At 47.9% G+C, this 17968-nt stretch overlaps 1 protein-coding gene across 1 annotated transcript; it reads left to right on the forward strand.

The window, feature by feature from the left end:
- Positions 1-9082: 9082 nt before the first annotated feature.
- On the forward strand, positions 9083-17240 carry RND1 (Rho family GTPase 1; the record flags this gene model as incomplete). Its single annotated transcript, XM_080705734.1, has 5 exons — positions 9083-9202; positions 9890-9977; positions 12593-12702; positions 13554-13688; positions 16995-17240. 5 exons carry the CDS (start codon positions 9083-9085, stop codon positions 17238-17240), a joined length of 699 nt encoding a protein of 232 aa, XP_080561860.1.
- Positions 17241-17968: the final 728 nt, after the last annotated feature.

The following is a 17968-nucleotide window of genomic DNA, read 5'->3' on the forward strand; positions in this document are numbered from 1 at the left end:
TAAGAAATAAAATAGGACTAGGGAATGTAGCTCTGAGGTAGAATGTCCCTGAGTTTTCAATCCCCAACATCACAGGAAACAAACAAAAAAGCCAGGTGTGGTGTTGCACACCTGTAATCTCAGTACTTGGGAGGCTGACACAGGAGGGTTGTAGGTTCAGCAAGTAGTGAGACTCTCATCAACCTAGCGAGACCCTGTTTAAATACAGAAAATAAAATAGGTCTGGAGATATAGCTCAGAGATAGAATGCCCCTGGGTTTAATCCCCGTACTCCTCCACGCCCACACCACATGTAAACACCACCACTGGAGATACAATCATCAAAATCCAGAATATGAGCCAGGCATGGTGGCGCACGCTTGTAATCCCAGCATTTGGAAGGCTGAGACAGCCTCAGATACTTAGTGAGACTCTGTTTCAAAATAAAGAATAAAAAATAGTGCAGGGGGTATAGCTCAGAGGTCAAATGCCCCTGGGTTCCATCCCCAGACCCCCCCCCAAAAAAAAACCATCCAGAATATGGAAGACACTGAATAATATACAAACTGATTTCTTCAAAAAATAAATTAAAGAGAAAACAAGAAAAGAAGGCAGAATCTGGGGGTGGGGAGAGAAAAAAAAAAAAAGAAAGAAAGTCTAGGAGGCCAGGCACAGTGGCATGCACATACTTGTATTCCCAGCCACTTGAGAGGCTTAGGTAGGAGGATTGCAAGTTCAAGGCCAGCCTGAGCAAATTAGTGAGACCCTGTTTCCTTATAAAAGATAAAGCCAGGTGTGGTGGCACACTCCTGTAATTCTAGTACTTGGGAGGCTGAGACAGGAGGATTATAGGTTGGAGGACATTTTCAGCTACTCTTTTTTGTTGTTGTTGTTGCAGGTCTGTGGATGAAACCCAGGGGCACTCGAACTACACCCCCCGGCCCTATTTTTTATTCTTTATTTTGAAACAGTGTCTCACTAAGTTACTGAGGGCCTCACTAAGCAGATGAGGCTGTTGTGAACTGTGATCCTCCTGTCTCAGCCTCCCAAGTGCTGGGATAACAAGCCTGAGCCACCACGTCTGGCTTAGCCTGGTTTAGCCTTTGCTATTTGTGAGACTCTCATCAACCTAGTGAGACTCTGTTTCAAAATAAAGATAAAGCCGGGCGTGGTGGCGCACGCTTGTAATCCCCGCGCTTGGGAGGCAGAGACAGGAGGATCACGCAGGTTCGAAGCTAGCTGTGAGTGCTGGCTTAGGACACCCTGTTTCCAAATAAAAATGTAAAAATAGGTCTGGTAGTGTAGCCCGGAGGTAGAAGGGCTTCCAGGAACCCCAGTACCACCAAAAAAGAAAAGAAAAAAAGAAAAATAAGAAAAATAAAGATAAAAATAGGGCTGGGGGTGTAGCTTGAAGGTAGAATGCCTCTGGGTTCAATTCAAAGTATCTCTAAAGTAAATAAGTAAATAAACAAATAATCCCCGCACTTGGGAGGCTGAGACAGGAGGATCGCGCAGGTTTGAAGCCAGCCTCAGCTACTTAGTGGGGCTCTCAGCAACTTTGTGAGACCTTGTTTCCAAATAAAATATAAAATAGGTCTGGGAGTGTAGCCCAGAGGTAGAAAGCCCCTGGGTCCCATCCCCAGTACCACCAAAATAAATAATAAATAAATAAATACATGGCTCGGAGTGTAGCGCATTGGTAGAGTACCCCTGGGTTCAATCCTCAATTCCTCAGATAAGGAAAAGCCAATGAAATAAGAGCCACATTAATTAAATTCAATGTGTAAACTTTGTTTTATTTTGATTTGAATAAATCAATATATCACACAATTGGAGGGAATTTAAAATTGACAGGACATTTGGCTATATAAAGAGTTAAGCTATTTATTTATTGTGGAATCAGGGATGAACCTAGCTAGGGGCATTGTAGCTCTGAGTTACATCACAGTCATTTTTACTTTTGTTTTTTTATGGTACGGGGATGGAACCCAGGGGCATTCTACCTCGGAGTTATATCCTCAGCCCTATCTTTTATTCTTTATTTTGTTTTGTTTTGTGTTTTTGTGGTACTGGGGTTCCTGGAAACCCTTCTACCTCCAGGCTAGAAACCCTTCTACCTCCGGGTTACACTCCCAAACCTATTTTATACTTTTTTATTTGGAAACAGGGTCTCTTAAGCTAGTGCGGCTGGCTTCGAACCTGCGCGATCCTCCTGTCTCTGCCTCCTAAGTATGGGGATTACAAGTGTGCGCCACCACACCCGGCTTTTATTTTTATTTTGAAACAGGGTCTCACTGAGTTGCAAAGGGCCTCACTAAGTAGCTTAGGCTGTCTGCAAACCGCGATCCTCCTGTCTCAGTCTACTGAATGCTAGGATTACAAGTATATGCCACCACGCCCAGCAGTCCTTTTTCTTTTCCTTCCTTCCTTCCTTCCTTCCTTCCTTCCTTCCTTCCTTCCTTCCTTCCTTTCTTTTTTGGTGGTACTGGGGTTCCTGGAAGCCCTTCTACCTCCGGGCTACACTCCCAGACCTATTTCTATATTTTTATTTTAGAACAGGGTCTCTTAAGACATCAAGGCTGACTTCGAACCAGTGCGATCCTCCTGTCTCTGCCTCCCAAGTGCGGGGATTACAAGTGTGTGCCACCACGCTCGGCTTATTTATTTTTCTTTATGGTGGTATTGGAGATGGAACCCAGGGGCCCTCTACCTCTGGACTATACCCCCAAACCTATATTTTATATTTTGTTTCAAAACAGGGTCTCACTAAATTGCTGAGAGACACAATAAGCTGCTGAGGCTGGCTTTGAACCTGTGGTCCTCCTGTCACAGCCTCCCAAGTACTAAGATTACAAGCGTGCATTACCTGGCTTATTTTTATTTTTATTTTTGAACAGGGCCTTACTAAGTCATTGTATTCTGGCTCAAACCTACAATCCTCCTTATTGGCTTCTTAAATTCTGGGATTACAGGTGTGCCTGGTTAAATTTTTTTTTTTTTTTTTTTTTTTTTTTGCGGGTCTGGGGATGGAATCCAGGAATATTTGACCTCCGAGCTACACCCCCTGCCCAATTTTTTTTTATTCTTTATTTTGAAACCGGGTCTCACTGAGTTGCAGAGGGCCTCACTAAATAGCTGAGGCTGACTGTGAACCACGATCCTCTCCGGTCTCAACCTCCCAAATGCTGGGATTACAAGTGTGCGCCACCACGCCCGGCCAGGTGTGCCTGGTTTAAACTCCTCATTTTTAGTTGTGATAAAGGTTATCATAACAATGACTATGAAAGAGTCCTTTCTTTTAAGAGATTAGTACTGAGATGTCTATGGATAAAGTGTTTCGTCTAACGTTTGCTTTAAAATCATCCAGGACAGGAGGTGTAGAGGAGCTCAGTGGGTAGGGGTAAATATGAATTAAGATTGTGCTGATAATCCTTGAAATTGGGTGATGGCTACATGGGGCTGTATTATTCTTTCTACCTTCTTAAGCTCTGGAACATTTGCACAAGATAAACCTTTTTCTTTCTTTCTTTTTTTGGTGGTACTGGGGATTGAACCCAGGGGCATTTTTACCTGCAAGATACACCCCAGCCCTATTTTTTTATTCGTTATTTTATAACAGTCTCACCAAGTTGCAGAGGGCCTCACTAAGTTGCTGAGGCTGGCCACAAACCTGTGATCCTCTTGTTTCAGTCTCAGCAGGTAGTGAGATTCTCATCAAACTAGCTAGAATCTGTTTCAAAAACGGGGGTGGGGGAAGGCTGGGGCTGTAGCTCAGAGGTAGAATGCCCCTAGGTGCAATCCCAGGTACCACACACAAAAAGATTAAAAAGATTGAAGATCATCACCTTATTTTTCAGAGTAACAGCTTTATCAAGATATGACTCACATACTGAACAGTTTACTGATTTAAACTGTACAATTCAGTGGTTTTGCAGTCACAATCCATTTCCCCCCAATTCTTATAGCCCTAGGCAACCACTTATCTCTTTTGTGGCTGGCTTTTTTCATCTTAGAATAATGTTTTCAAGTATAACCTTATTTTAAACTTTCCTGGTCTTGGCTAAGTATAGTGGTGCATGCCTGTAATCCCAGTACTTGGAAGGCTGAGACAGGAGGATAGCAGATTTGAATCCAGCCTCAGCAATTTAGCAAGGCTTTTGGGAACTTAGTGAAACCCAATTTCAGAACAAAAAAAGCTGGGCGTGGTGGTGCACGCTAGTAATTGTAATCTCAATCTCAGCATTCGGAGGTGGAGACCAGAGGATCATAGTTCACAGACAGCCTCAGGTACTTAGTGAGGCCCTTTGCAGCTCAGTGAGACCCTGTTTCAAAACTAAAAAGACTAAAAAATAGGGCTGGGGGTGTTACAATGCCCCTGGGTTCCATCCCCAGTGCCGGGGGGGGGGCGGGGGGGAGCTTTGGGTATAGTTCAGTAGTTCAGTAGTAGTGGGCTTGTGTGGCATGTAGGAGGCCCTGGGTTCAATCGCCAGCACTGCCAAATAATAATAATTGTAATTATTATTAATAATAATAAATCTGGGCATGGTAGCACATGAGAGGTTGGGAGGGGAGGATCACAAGTTCAAAGCTAGCCTCAACAATTTGGCAAGGACCTCGGCAGTTTAGCAAGACCTGTTTCCAAACACAAAGTAGGGTTGGGGGTGTAGCTCAGAGGTAGAACGCCCATGAGTTCAATCCCCAGTCTCACACACACACACACACACACACACACACACACACACACACACTTGGAAGAGCTGAGTCAAACACCTAGACCTGTTGAACTTTTGCTTCAATCTCTTTTTGGGTTGCCATGTTGCCTTCTGACTCTCTCTCTGTCTGTCTGTCTACTGTCTGTCTGTCTGTCTGTCTGTCTGTCTGTCTGTCTCTCTCTCTCTCTCTCTCTCTCTCTCTCTCTCTCTCACACACACACACACACACACACTATTTCCTGCCACAACTCATCAACATAAGACCCACAAGATATCTTTGTAGACACACATCTGGATATTCAGCCATGGTGGAAGCTTCTCTGTAGCTTTTTATTTTATATATATTTTTTGGTCCTGGAGATTGAACCAGGGAGTTCTACCTCCAAGCCATACCTCCAGCTCTTTCTTTCTTTCCTTCTTTCTTTCTTTCTTTCTTTCTTTCTTTCTTTCTTCTTCCTTCCTCTCTCTCTCTTTCTCTCTCTCTTTTAATTTTGAAACAGGGTCTCACTAAGTTGCTGAGGGTCTTGCTAAGTTCCTGAGGCTGGCCTCAAACCTATGATCCTCCTGTCTTAGCCTCCCAAGTACTGGGATTATAGATGTGCCACTGTGCCCAGCTTGGAGACTGCTCTGCATTACTGCTCAAGCTTTCTGCTTCTCAACCCTGAAATGAAGCCACTCAGAGAATAGCCAATTTGGCACTAGTTCTCAATTTATACCTCAAAGGAGCCCAGGTATGGCAGTCTTCCTTCCTTCCTTCCTTTTCCTTTTCCTTTTCCTTTTCCTTTTTCTTTTTCTTTTCCTTATTGTACTGGGGATTGAACCCAGGGTCATTCTACCTCCAAGCTACATCCTAAGCCCTACTTTATTTTTATTTTGAAACAGGGTCTCTCTAGGTTGATGAGACTCTCACTACTTGCTGAGGCTGTCATTGGACCTGCGATCCTTCTGTCTCCGCCTCCCAAGTACTGGGATTACAGGCATGCACCACCACACCTGGCTCGGAATGGCAGTCCTGTTGAAACCCAGAGGATGCTCTCTGCATTGCTGGATCAACGTTTACTTGTCTTGAATACTTATTTGCAGTGGCCCGTGTGTGTACAGGAGGAAGCTGGGAGAAATAGGAAAAATACTAAAACCTTTGAGGTTGTATATGGAGGGAACACAGATAAGGGTTATGAGGATGCATAGGAACCCTACAGATGTTTCCAGAATTAAGTCCAGATGAGACAGAAGGAGGTCAGGCCAAGGGAAAGGACTCCAGGTTGAGGCAGCCTTCGATCTTAGAACTTTTCTGGAATTCTCCCAAACCACACTTATGGTCAGCTCAGAGAATCTGTCAGGATGCTGAAAGAGGGCGAGAAAAGGGCAAATTCCATAGATAGAACATTATTTGAAGGCTGATAATGAGGCCTGGGGGAAGATCAAGAGAAGAACCTTCTAGAGTGCTGGGAGAGGAGGGTAATCAACTCTTGGTACCTCCTGGATGATCCTCTCTCTTTTCTTTCTTTTTTTTAAGTGTGTGTGTGTGTGTGTGTGTGTGTGTGTGTGTGTGTGTGTTGTTAATGGGAATTGAACTTAGGGGCATTCTACCTCTGAGATATACTACCAAACCTATTTTATTTTTCATTTTGAAATAGGGTCTCACTGGATGTGGTGGTACACACTTATAATTCCAGTTCTTACTAGGCTGAATCAGCAGGATCAGCCTCAGCAATTTAGGGAGGCCCGTTGGACTTTAGTGAGACTTTGTTCAAAAAATAAAATAGGGCTGAGGGTGTAGTTCAGAGGTAGAATGCCTGTGGATTCAATCCCCAATGCCACACACATTAAAAAAAGAAAACACAAGAAAAAAGAAATAGGGTCTAAGTTGCACAAGATCTCATTAAGTTCCTGAATCTGGCCTTCAACCCGGGATCCTTCAGTTTCAGCCTCCTAAGCACTGGGTTTATAGGCATGCACCAACATGCCAGGCTTGGATGATTCTCTTTCTACCCTAGAGCTCCCCGAAGGTGATTTCATCCCTGGAGGAGGTAAGGCTTAGGAGAAAGTCAGGGGTAGAGCAGGCCTTGGCTTCAGAAACCTCCACCAAGCAGTTTGTACTTTGAAACCACAGAGTAGACTGGAGGGACACGAGAGGGGTCACATCTGCAAAATAACCTGCACTCTCAGCTGGGCGTGGTGGCGCACACTTGTAATCCCAGTACTTGGGAGGCTGAGATGGGAGGACCAAAGGTTTGTGGCCAGCCTCAGCTTATTAGTGAGCACCTCTGCAACTGAGTGAGACCTTGTTTCAAAATAAATAATAAAAAAAAATAGGGCTGGAGTGTAACTCAGAGGTATAATGCCCCTGTGTTCAATCACCAGTACTGTAAGAAAACAAAAACAAAAATATAACAACCCCCCCTACATTATCCTACTGTCCACTGTGGGCACTGTATATCTCCATCTTAGAGATCTCTCTTTGGGTCTGGTGAAGGCTTTTAAATATCAGAGAAAATGTCTCTGGGTTGGGCAGCAACAACTGTAAATTTATCTTTTTTTTTTTTTTTTTGGTGGTACTGGGGGTGGAACCCAGGGGCTTTTCTACCTCCAGGCTATACTCCCAGACCTATTTTATACTTTATTTGGAAACAGGGTCTCACTAAGTTGCTGAGAGTCTCACTAAGTAGCTGAGGCTGGCTTCGAACCTACGCGATCCTCCTGTCTCAGCCTCCCAAGTGCGGGGATTATAAGAATGTGCCACCACTCCCAGCTCAACAACTGTAAATTTAGTAAAACTCGGGCCGGGCAAGGTGGCATACGCCTGTAATCCCAATACTGGGAGGCTGTAAAAGGAAGATCTCAGGTTCGAGGCTACCCTCTGCATTATAGCAAGAGTCTCAGCAGGCTAGAGGGCCTGTTTCAACAACCCCCCCCCCTCTCTCTCTCTCTCTCTCTCTCTCTATATATATATATATATATATATATATATATAATCAGAGGTAAAATGCCCCTGGGTTTAATCACCAACACCCTGACCCTAGCCAGGGCCGCTCTTAAATTTGCCCAAGGTTATTCTTCCTTAAATCTCTAATCCCCCAGGCCAGGTGTGGTGGCGCACGTTTGTAATCCCCGCACTTGGGAGGCAAAGACAGGAGGATCGCGCAGGTTCGAAGCCAGCCGCGTGCGCTGGCTTAGGAGACCCTGTTTCCAAATAAAAAATACATAAAATAGGTCTGGGAGTGTAGCCCGGAGGTAGAAGGGCTTCCAGGAACCCCAGTACCACCAAAAAAAAAAAAAAAAAAAAATCTCGAATCCCCTGGAGGCCTTATTTGGACTGCCTGGGTTGCTGGATAGTCAGTGCTTTAGAGGAGCTGTGTACATCCATGGCTCTGTTTAGAGAGGCCCCCTGGAAGGTGCGAGGACGCTGAGGGGAAGGGTGGGCAGGCAGATGTCCTCCAGAGTCTGTTCCCAAAGTCCCAGGCCCAGGCTGGACTTTAACCAAGTGACACTTTAGTGTGTCAGCATCAGGTGGTGTCCGCCTGGACCTAGACCGGAGGCTGATTCATCCAGGAAGCTGAACCCAGGCAGCAGAACAAACACCTTCATGCAGCTCCTGCTAGGCAGGGGCTGAGGTGTTATCTGGCCAACAGACAGATGGAGATTTCGTGTTGTTCTTTTTCTGGGTCCCTTCCCTACTTGAAGACACCCCCCCCCCATTTCTTTCTAACTCATTTCCGGGTCAGGAGCGGTGTTTTGTTTGTTCTGATGAAGGTGATTTCTGAGGAAGAGACTTTAAAGGGGATACAGCAGGGACTGATGTTGGGAGGGGAAGCCAAAAGTAGGAGCTGGTTTGAATAGAAATTGAGTGAAATAAAGGAGTCAGAGGTCTCTGGGGCCATCCCTCTGCTCCAGGTGCGGCCTGCCTAGAGTTCAGGCAGGTCCCGCTGCCTTCCTCCCGCCGGGGACAGTCCCTATGACTCCAGCTTGACCCCACTTTCTGTTTCCACATCTATCTTATGGCTTTTGACACTAGGCAGACACTCACAATCATTTAATTTTGCTTCAAGTCCCCTCTTCCTACCTAAAACAAATACAAAACAGCGTGGGAATTCCCTTTCAGGGAGAAGCAAGGGAGCAAGCAGCTTTAAGAGAAAGGGAAGGGAAGAAGAGGGCGCTGACTCAGATCCTCTCACCATTGGCTGCTAGAGGGGATTCCACCCCAGGGATTGGCCGTCACAGGGTCCGCCTCCTCTTGTGATTGGCTCACCCAGGGTGATATAATGGCACTGTGCCGGCCTCCCTCTCAGTCGGAGGGAGGCAGAGAATCTGCAGAGTTGGGGTGCAGAGACACACCTGGCGCAACCTGCTCCTCTCTGAATCCAGCACCAAGTCTCGCGGAGGCTGCAGTCATGAAGGAGAGACGGGTGCCCCAGCCGGTGGTGGTCAGGTGTAAGCTCGTGCTGGTGGGGGACGTGCAGTGCGGGAAGACCGCGATGTTACAGGTGCTCGCGAAGGACTGCTATCCCGAGGTGAGCCGCCGCCCGCTTCTGCCTGCTCGCCCGCCGGGAGTCGATTCCCTCCGGCCCGGGAGAGCCGCGCTCCTACCCCGGTCCTCCCCACCCTCAGCTGCTCACCGGCTGGAGGACTGCCCGCCTGCTTCCCCTGAGACCTGTCCCACTTCTGCCGCCCCGCCGGCTCCTCCTCACCTCTTCACCCATTAAATCCCTTCCTATTTCTCCTCATCTCTGGAGGCATCATAGAGTTTGGGATTTTTTCTTGACATAATACCTACGCCCCTCATCCCCCCCCTTTCTTAAACGTTCTATGAGTCTGTCCTCGCCTCCCCCCATTTTTTCCCTTTTTTTTTTTTTTTTTTTTTTTTTTTGCTATTCACCTGGGCTATGGGGCTTGAGGGGAGAAGATGGAGGTTAGCCTGGGCCTGTGATTTTGAGATTCTGAAGCACATCTGGGGCTGGGAGGAATGTGTGTGTGCCCAGGTGTCTCTGACCATCTAGATTTAGGGGGGGGTTATCCCTGGCTTGGGGAGTCAGCCCCATTTCCATTGAACAAGGTGTCTATGCCTCTACTACTGTCCTTTCCCTCCTGTCCCACGTGGTCCCCCTACCCCACCTATCCCCTGATACTTTAGTGTTCAGAGGATGGGCCAGGGTCCTGAGGGCATGGTGCCCAGGTGTAAAAGGTTCCTCTTCTCACAGACCTATGTGCCTACCGTGTTTGAGAATTACACGGCCTGTTTGGAGACAGAGGAGCAGAGAGTGGAGCTCAGTCTCTGGGATACCTCAGGTAAGACTGTGGCCGCAGATGCCCCTTTCCCGCCTCCGTTGGTTGGCTGCGGCGTCTGTGTTTTACAAACTGTTTCTCCCTTTGGTTGGAAGAGAAAGATGTTTGCCAGGAAATGGCAAGAGGGGATCTGATGATTACTAGATTGGGGGTGTACGCCAAATAGTTCACTCAGTTGAGTGGTATGGGGTGCACAGTAGACGAACCCTAGAACCCACTTACTTCTCTGGGTCTTGTTCTGTCCTTCAGAGAGCTGATGTGGTGAGGTGAAGGAACCCACGGATACTCTTAGGGGCAGCAGGCAGGGCTTCTTCATCTCCACTCCTGCTACCCAGCACAGACACACACACACACACACACACACACACACACACACACACGCACACGCACACACAGCCTTTACTTCCTCAGAGCAAAGTTAAATAAGAGGCAGGAGGCAGTGCTGCTGGAGCCTGGCGTTTGTGGTGGGGCAGGGAGACAGCCTGCTTTGGAAGAGCATCGCTCTGTTTTCTCTCCTGCGTTCCATCTCGGGCCACTGCTGTCCGCCTGCCGCAGCTCAGCTCCGCTCATCACACTGCTGCGGCTCAGGGGCGAAGCAATGCATCATTGGTGTTTTGGAGGGTGGGGAGATGGCTTAATATGGGGCATGGTCATGTTGTGGATAGTGGCCTGCAGGGTGAAGGGGGGTTGACTCTGATCGTCTTTCTTGTACGGGAGTGAGATAGAAGATGCTCTGCCTTTGAGAATGTCAAAAGCGATGTTTTCCCAGGCACTCAGCCCCAAGCCCTTAGTGCCAGGTTCTCCTTTGCTTTGATTCCAGACCTTTCTCACTGTCTCTTTACCCCAATCCTTTTTAATAGACTAGCTCAGAGTCACAATTAAGGAGTAGAAACCAGCAATGGAAGAAAGGAAATAAAACCCACTCTTTGCCAAAAAGAAAAAAATGGATATTCAAGCTGAGTTTAAAGAGAAACTATAAATCCCTAGGTTTTCCTGTTACCTGTAATAAGTATGCTGCCCTACTCCTCCAAAGAGCCGCTGTTCCCATGCTCTAGTTACGAGGTCTGAAAAGATTGGGGGTAGGGGATGTTAGGTCTGCTTCCCTCTGTCACCGGTCCAGGGGCAGGAGGCAGGTTTGGGTTATCTGGGACTGAGCTATGCTGGCTGGATGGTACTGGAATGCAGCTTGGCTTCATGATGTATGGTTTTTCTTCTGCTGTACCCTCCCACCTCCTAATCTTCCCAGAACCTTGCTGCAGCTCATCTCTTACCACCACCACCACCGCCGCCGCCCAAACCCCCCACTGCTTCTCCCTCCTCCCACAGTCAGAATGCAGCCCCTGAATCCCCAATTCAGATCATGGGAAATCAGCAAGTGTGGTCTCTGTACCAGGCGTTGCACCCCTATCCCCCAGTTTCTTAAAGGATGAAGGCCATCTGTCATCCTCAGACTCCCTCTTTCAAATCAGATTCCCATAAGGAAAGGGAAGAAGTGGCAGTGCTGTGCAGGAAGGGGCTTTCTTACACTCAGGCCAGGGTTGGACCTGTTTCCATTATTCATCTTCTGGTCTAAGGGGAAGGGGATCACTTGAGCCCAAATGGAGACCTCCTTCCCTCCCCCTCAGGGCTGCAGTGGTCAGGCCCCCATATCAGAAACGCACAGGACCAATTGCCGAAGGAGCAGGCAGCTATCCTAACTCCCCCTTACTTCTTTTTTTTTATGACTGACAGCCCCCACCCCAGCTTGGATTCTCCCCCAGTTTCCATGGCGATTGCGGTACAGGGAGAGGGGCTGCTTGCTATTCTGAGCACGGATTGTCTGGGTTCCAAATCCTCCACTGCTCCTTCCCCAGGGTGGAGGGGGCAGGCTCGGCTCCTAGCTTTTGCTCCTCTTGGGTCTGCATTGCCTTCTCCCTGCGACCCTTGCTCTCACCTCTGTCCTCTGCGCCCCCAGCTGTTGGTGCTGCTGTCTTTGAGACTGCCTCCCTGAGATCTTAGGGGGCAGGGGTTACTGCTTTCCTTTTGCCCTTTTTAGTATAAGCCTATTTGAGTGAATGGGGGAGTAGGGCACTGGATCCTGGATGCTCTCCCTCCCTGTCCAACTCCTGGAGTTCTAACCCCATGGCAAAGAAGCAGGGCAGCTAGTTATATAACAAGAATGTTTGTTTTTTGTTTTTTTTGTTTGTTTGTTTTGTTTTTTATTTGGGAGACCCTGGAGCAGAGAATGGAGCAGAGTTTGTGTTGTAGGCAGACTCTGGAGAAGAGGAGACCTTAATTGAGTCCTGGTCTCTCCTTAGGGGTTGGCAGCATCTTCCAGGACTCAGAAAACTAGTAGACCTTAAATTAATCCCACTGTGGGAGACCCAAACAGGGTCAAATTTTGCTCCACATCCTTTTATTTTGTCCTCCTTCCCTTTTTGGGGGACAAAGGGGTATGATATTTTACACAGCCTTCTGGCAGGTGGTCGGGTCCCAAGCTTCCAGGCTGTAGCACATTCCCTTGAGATATGGGTGGATCCTACGGGATCATGAATGGTATTCCCAGGGCTCTCTGGGCTTAGGTCTGTAGGGGAGGGAAAAGCCATGGCTCACCATTGGTTCTTTCTCCCCTGTACCAGGATCTCCCTACTATGACAACGTCCGCCCACTCTGCTACAGCGACTCAGATGCGGTATTACTGTGCTTTGACATCAGCCGTCCAGAGACAGTGGACAGTGCGCTCAAGAAGGTAGGGTAGAAGGCAGGGTAGATAAGCTCTCCATCCTCTAACTCAGCAGGAGAACAGCAATCTTGGCACTCTGTCTTCTACTCTTGTGAACTAGCAAGAAGCTGAGGCCAAGGAAGGAAGAGCTTTACTTGCCCAGGGCCAAACCGTTAGCCACAGCCTGGGACTAGAACCCAGGTCTCATAGCCCTCTGCCTTCTATCTATTCCACTATTGAAGCCCAGCAAGAGTGGTGTTGAAGACTCAGTAAACAAAGGGCTGACAATCAGAGAACCTTCTGGTGATGTGATTTGAGGGTTAGGGGATGGGACCTTGGGAGGCAGCTTTCCATAGACCTTGACCCTAGACCCAGATTGATCCCTCTCCACCAGAGCTGAACTGCTGGTAGGAAATGTCTGGGTCTGGGTGGCAAGGTTTGCCTATACAGAGGATCCCAGAAAACCTATGGAATTAGCTTAGTTTTCCAGAATACTCTGGGATGATGTCTTTTTTGGGGAAAAGATTGGTTGGCTTCTGCCATTCTGGATTTGTGAGGCCCTTTGACTGGAGTGAGGGGGCAGATCCATGTTCTCTCTGCTTGGCAGGAAGTGGGAGGAGACTGGCCACTGTGTTCTCCTTGGTGACTAGGCTTTTGACTGAAGGGACAGGCTCCTGGGTCAGCACTGTGGTGCCACCAAAGGCCTCATGGGCAGGAAGATGATGTAATTAGTGTAGCAGAGATGCTGTGAGTCAGAGCGAGGACCGGGCTGCTGATAATCTGGGTGGTGTGTGATGCTGCCAGCCAGGCTTCTCCCAGTATCTGTGTCACTGACTCTTCTTCTCCCCCCTTCCCCTTCTTCCTGCATGGCCCTTCAGTGGAGGACAGAAATCCTAGATTATTGTCCCAGCACCCGTGTTTTGCTTATTGGCTGTAAGACAGACCTGCGAACAGACCTGAGCACGCTGATGGAGCTGTCCCACCAGAAGCAGGCACCTATCTCCTATGAGCAGGTGTGTGTGCACACATGTGCAGGTGTGTGTGTGACTGTGTATGCACATTGGGGGATAGGGTGGGGAAGGCTGTAGGAAGAAGGTTTGAAATACACCCTGGCTCAAATTCGCCCAGTATGGCAAGAGGGAATTGGTGTTAGAGGGTTCATCTATAATTAGCAACCTAGTCATCCAGTGGGCTAGTGGGTACCTGTTTTGAGTTGTGTATTATAGGTTAACGGATGAGCAAGTTATGTAGATGCTAGTGTTTCTTTTTTTTTTTTTTTTGGTGGTACTGGGGTTCCTGGAAGCCCTTCTATCTCCGGGCTACACTCCCAGACCTATTTTTACATTTTTATTTGGAAACAGGGTCTCCTAAGCCAACGTGCGCGGCTGGCTTCGAACCTGCGTGATCCTCCTGTCTCTGCCTCCCAAGCGCGGGGATTACAAGCGTGTGCCACCACGCCCGGCTGCTAGTGTTTCTAAGATTGTTTTCTGTGGACCATTTGCATTAGAAGCATTAAAGATACCTATGAGAATTCTGAATTCCTGCTGATTGTGTGTAATCCCAGTACTTGGGAGGCTTAGACAGGAGGATCACTGGCTTGACACCAGCCTCAGCCACTTAGCAAGGCCCCCGAGGAAACTAGCAAGACCCTGTTTCAAAATTAAAAAGCAAGCCAGGCATGGTGGGTGCATGCTTGTAATGCCAGTACTTGGGAGGCTGAGACAGGAGGATTGCAGGTTTGTGGCCAGCCTCAGCTACTTAGTGAGCCCCTCTGCAAATTAGTGAGATTTTAACTTATTTGTTATTATTTTTTATTTACTGGGGATTGAACCCAGGGGCATTCCACCTCTGAGCTACACCTCCAGTCCTATTTTATTTTTTATTTTGAAAGAGAGTTGGCTAAATTGCTGAGATTGGTATGGAACCAGGAATCCTCCTGTCTTGGCCTTCCAAGAACTAGGATAACAGGTTTACACCATCATGCCAGATGATGGTGATGATGATGATAATGATGAGGATGATCTGAGGATTGAATCCAGAAGCATTATTCTCAAAGCTAAACCTATAGCCCTCCATTATTTTTTTAGGGGGATTGGTACTGGTGATTGAACCCAGGGATGTTCTACCCCTGAGCCATACCTCTAGTCCCCCCCCCTTTTTTTTTTAATGTTGTGTTTATCTGATTTTGGTACTGGAGTTTAAACCTAAGGACATTTTGCCTCTGACCTACACACTCAGCCCTAATTTTACTTTTATTTTGAAACAGGGTCTTGCTAGGTTGATAAGAATCTCACTACTTGCTGAGGCAGTCCTCGAACTGTGATCCTCCTGTCTCAGCTTCCTAAATGGTGGGATTACAAGTGTGTGCCACCACACCTAGCTTGCCCTATTTTATTTTTATTTTGAAACAACATCTTTCTAGGTTGATGAGAGTTTCACTACTTGCTGAGACTGTCCTCAAACTTGAGATATTCCTGTCTCAGCCTCCCAAATACTGAGATTACAGGTGGGATTACATCATGCCCAGCCCCTTTTTTATTTTTCATTTTGAAACAAGGTCTCACTAAGTTTACTAGGCTAGCCTTGAACCTGTGATCCTCCTGCCTCATCCTCTGAGTAGCTGGGATTACAGGTGTATACTACTGTGCCCAGCAGAAGACTGCATTTTTCTTTCTTTCTTTCTTTTCTTTCTGTGGTACTGATGATGGAACCTAGGGGCCTTCTACCTCTGGGCTACATCCCCAGACCTATTTTATTTCTTATTTGGAAACAGAATCTCACTACATTGCTGAGATCCTCACTAAATTGCTGAGGCTGGATTCAAACCTGAGCTCCTTCTCAGACTCCCATGTACTGGGTTTACAAGCATGCACCACCAAGTCCAGCTAGAAAACTGCACTATTTATTTATTTATTTATTTATTTATTTATTTATTTTTGCAGTACTTGGGATGGAACCCAGTGGCATTCTACCTCCAAGCTACACCCCCAGCCTTATTTTTTTTAATTTATTTTTTGGTGGCACTGGGGTTCCTGGAAGCCCTTCTACCTCCGGGCTACACTCCCAGACCTATTTTATTTTTGGAAACAGGGTCTCTTAAGCCAGCGCGTCTGGCTTCGAACCTGCGCGATCCTCCTGTCTCAGCCTCCCAAGCGCGGGGATTACAAGCGTGCGCCACCACGCCTGGCTTCAGCCTTATTTTTTATTCTTTATTTTGAAACAGGGTCTCATTGAATTGCAAAGGACTTCACTAAGTAGCTGAGGCTGTCTGCGAACTGTGATCTTCCTGTCTCAACCGAATGCTGGGATTACAAGCTTGCGCCACCACCCCCAGTCAGAAAGATTATTTCTCTTAATCCAGTTTTTCTCATTAGAGTCATTTGGGAGAGCTTTTCAAAATACTAATGCTTCCAGGCATGGTGGTGCACATCTATTATCCTCGTATTTGAGAGGTTGGGACAAGAGAATTGGAGGTTCAAGACCAGCTTCAGAAATTTAGTGAGACTCAGTATCCTAGCAAGAACCTGTTTCAAAAATAAATAAATAAAATTTAAAAGGTGGTGTAGCTTAGAGGTAGTATGCCCCTGGATTCAATCTCCAGTACCACAAAAATGAAAATCTGGGCATGGTGGTGCATGCTTGTAATCCCAGTACTTGGGCGGCTGAGAGGAAGATCACAGGTTCATGACCAGCCTTAGGGACTTAGTGAGACCCTCCACAACTTAGTGAGACTCTGTTTCCAAATAAAATAGGGCTAGTGGTAGAAGGCCTCTGGATTTCATTCCAGTACCACATACACATACACAAAACAAAACAAAACAAAACATAAAAACAACTAATGCTGGAGTCAGGAGTGGTGGCACACACCTGCAATCCCATTATTTGGGAGGCTGAGACAAGAGGATCACAGATTCAAGCAATTTAGTCAGGCCCATTTCAAAATAATAAAACAGGGCTAAGGATGTAGCTTGGTGGTAGAATGTCCCTTGGGTTAAATCCCAGCACTGCAAAACAAAACAAAACAAAAAAGAAAGAAAGAAAACCATGCTGGAGCCAGGCGTGATGTTGCACACCTGTAATGTCAGTGCTTATTGGGAGGCTGAGACAGGAGCATTGCAGATTCAGTGTTTTTAAAAGTGTTTCAGGAGATTCTAATGTGCAGTCAGGCATCACCTTCACAAAAATAATTGGCTTAGTTGGTGGCGGGAGACAGGCTGTGGGGTGCCATCTGGAATCGCCCTGAGGAGTGGCACACAGAGGGCCATGGTGTTTGACAACCCTTTTGGACCACTGCATTAATGACCTCACCCCCCCTGCAGGGCTGTGCAATAGCCAAGCAGCTGGGTGCAGAAATCTATCTGGAAGGCTCGGCTTTCACCTCAGAAAAGAGTGTCCACAGTATCTTTCGGATGGCATCCATGGTGTGTCTGAACAAGCCTAGTCCAGTGCCCCCGAAGAGCCCGGTCCGAAGCCTCTCCAAGAGACTGCTCCACCTCCCCAGTCGCTCGGAACTCATCTCTTCCACCTTCAAGAAGGAAAAGGCCAGAAGCTGTTCCATCATGTGAAGTGGGAGCTGGAGGAGGGAGGCAACCCCCACTTCCTCCCTTGGGGTGCAGAGGCACGGGGAGAGGGAGGATGAGACAATTAAGGACACTGGACATGAGTTTTCAGATGGCCACGGTGAGGGCTGGGAAAGAGACTGGAACGGGATGAGGAAGGAGCCAGGTCCTGCACGAGGACCTGACACTGAGCAAGGACCATCACACCCCACGCCAGGCACCAGGGGGTGGAGAGGGCAGCTGCCCAGTGCCCCCCACTCCAGAGGAAGGAACGGAGTGGGGAGTGGGGGGCTTGCTGGCCTCACGGGCTTGGGCGCCTTGTGGAGCCCACCTTCAATCAACACCATGCCTCTTCCACAGCGATTCCATGTAGGTGGGGGCAGGGAGGGCCCTGCGCCCTTCTCGTCCCCTCCTAGGAGGGAAGGAGCATGGGGAAGCTGAGAGGCAGCTCCTGCGGGAGCCTAGCTAGGTGCTTCACAGCTGAAATTGGAGGGGCAGGGGCTGATCAGAGCCAACGAGAAGGAAACCTCATCTCTGCATAGACCCATGCCTCATGGAGAAATGACATCATGCATTCACATGCTTCTCACCCAAGTCCCCAGGCTCCCAGGGAGAAGCCGCAGCCCCCTTCTCCTGCGGAGCATGGGGTGGTGGTGCTGCAGGGGCAGGCTGGGTGGGGGTCACCAGGCTTTTCTTGCCCGCAGGGCAGTACAGCTGGCGTTTGTTTTATAGCC

Source organism: Muscardinus avellanarius, assembly GCF_963383645.1.
Source record: "Muscardinus avellanarius genome assembly, chromosome: 11".
NCBI lineage: Eukaryota > Metazoa > Chordata > Mammalia > Rodentia > Gliridae > Muscardinus > Muscardinus avellanarius.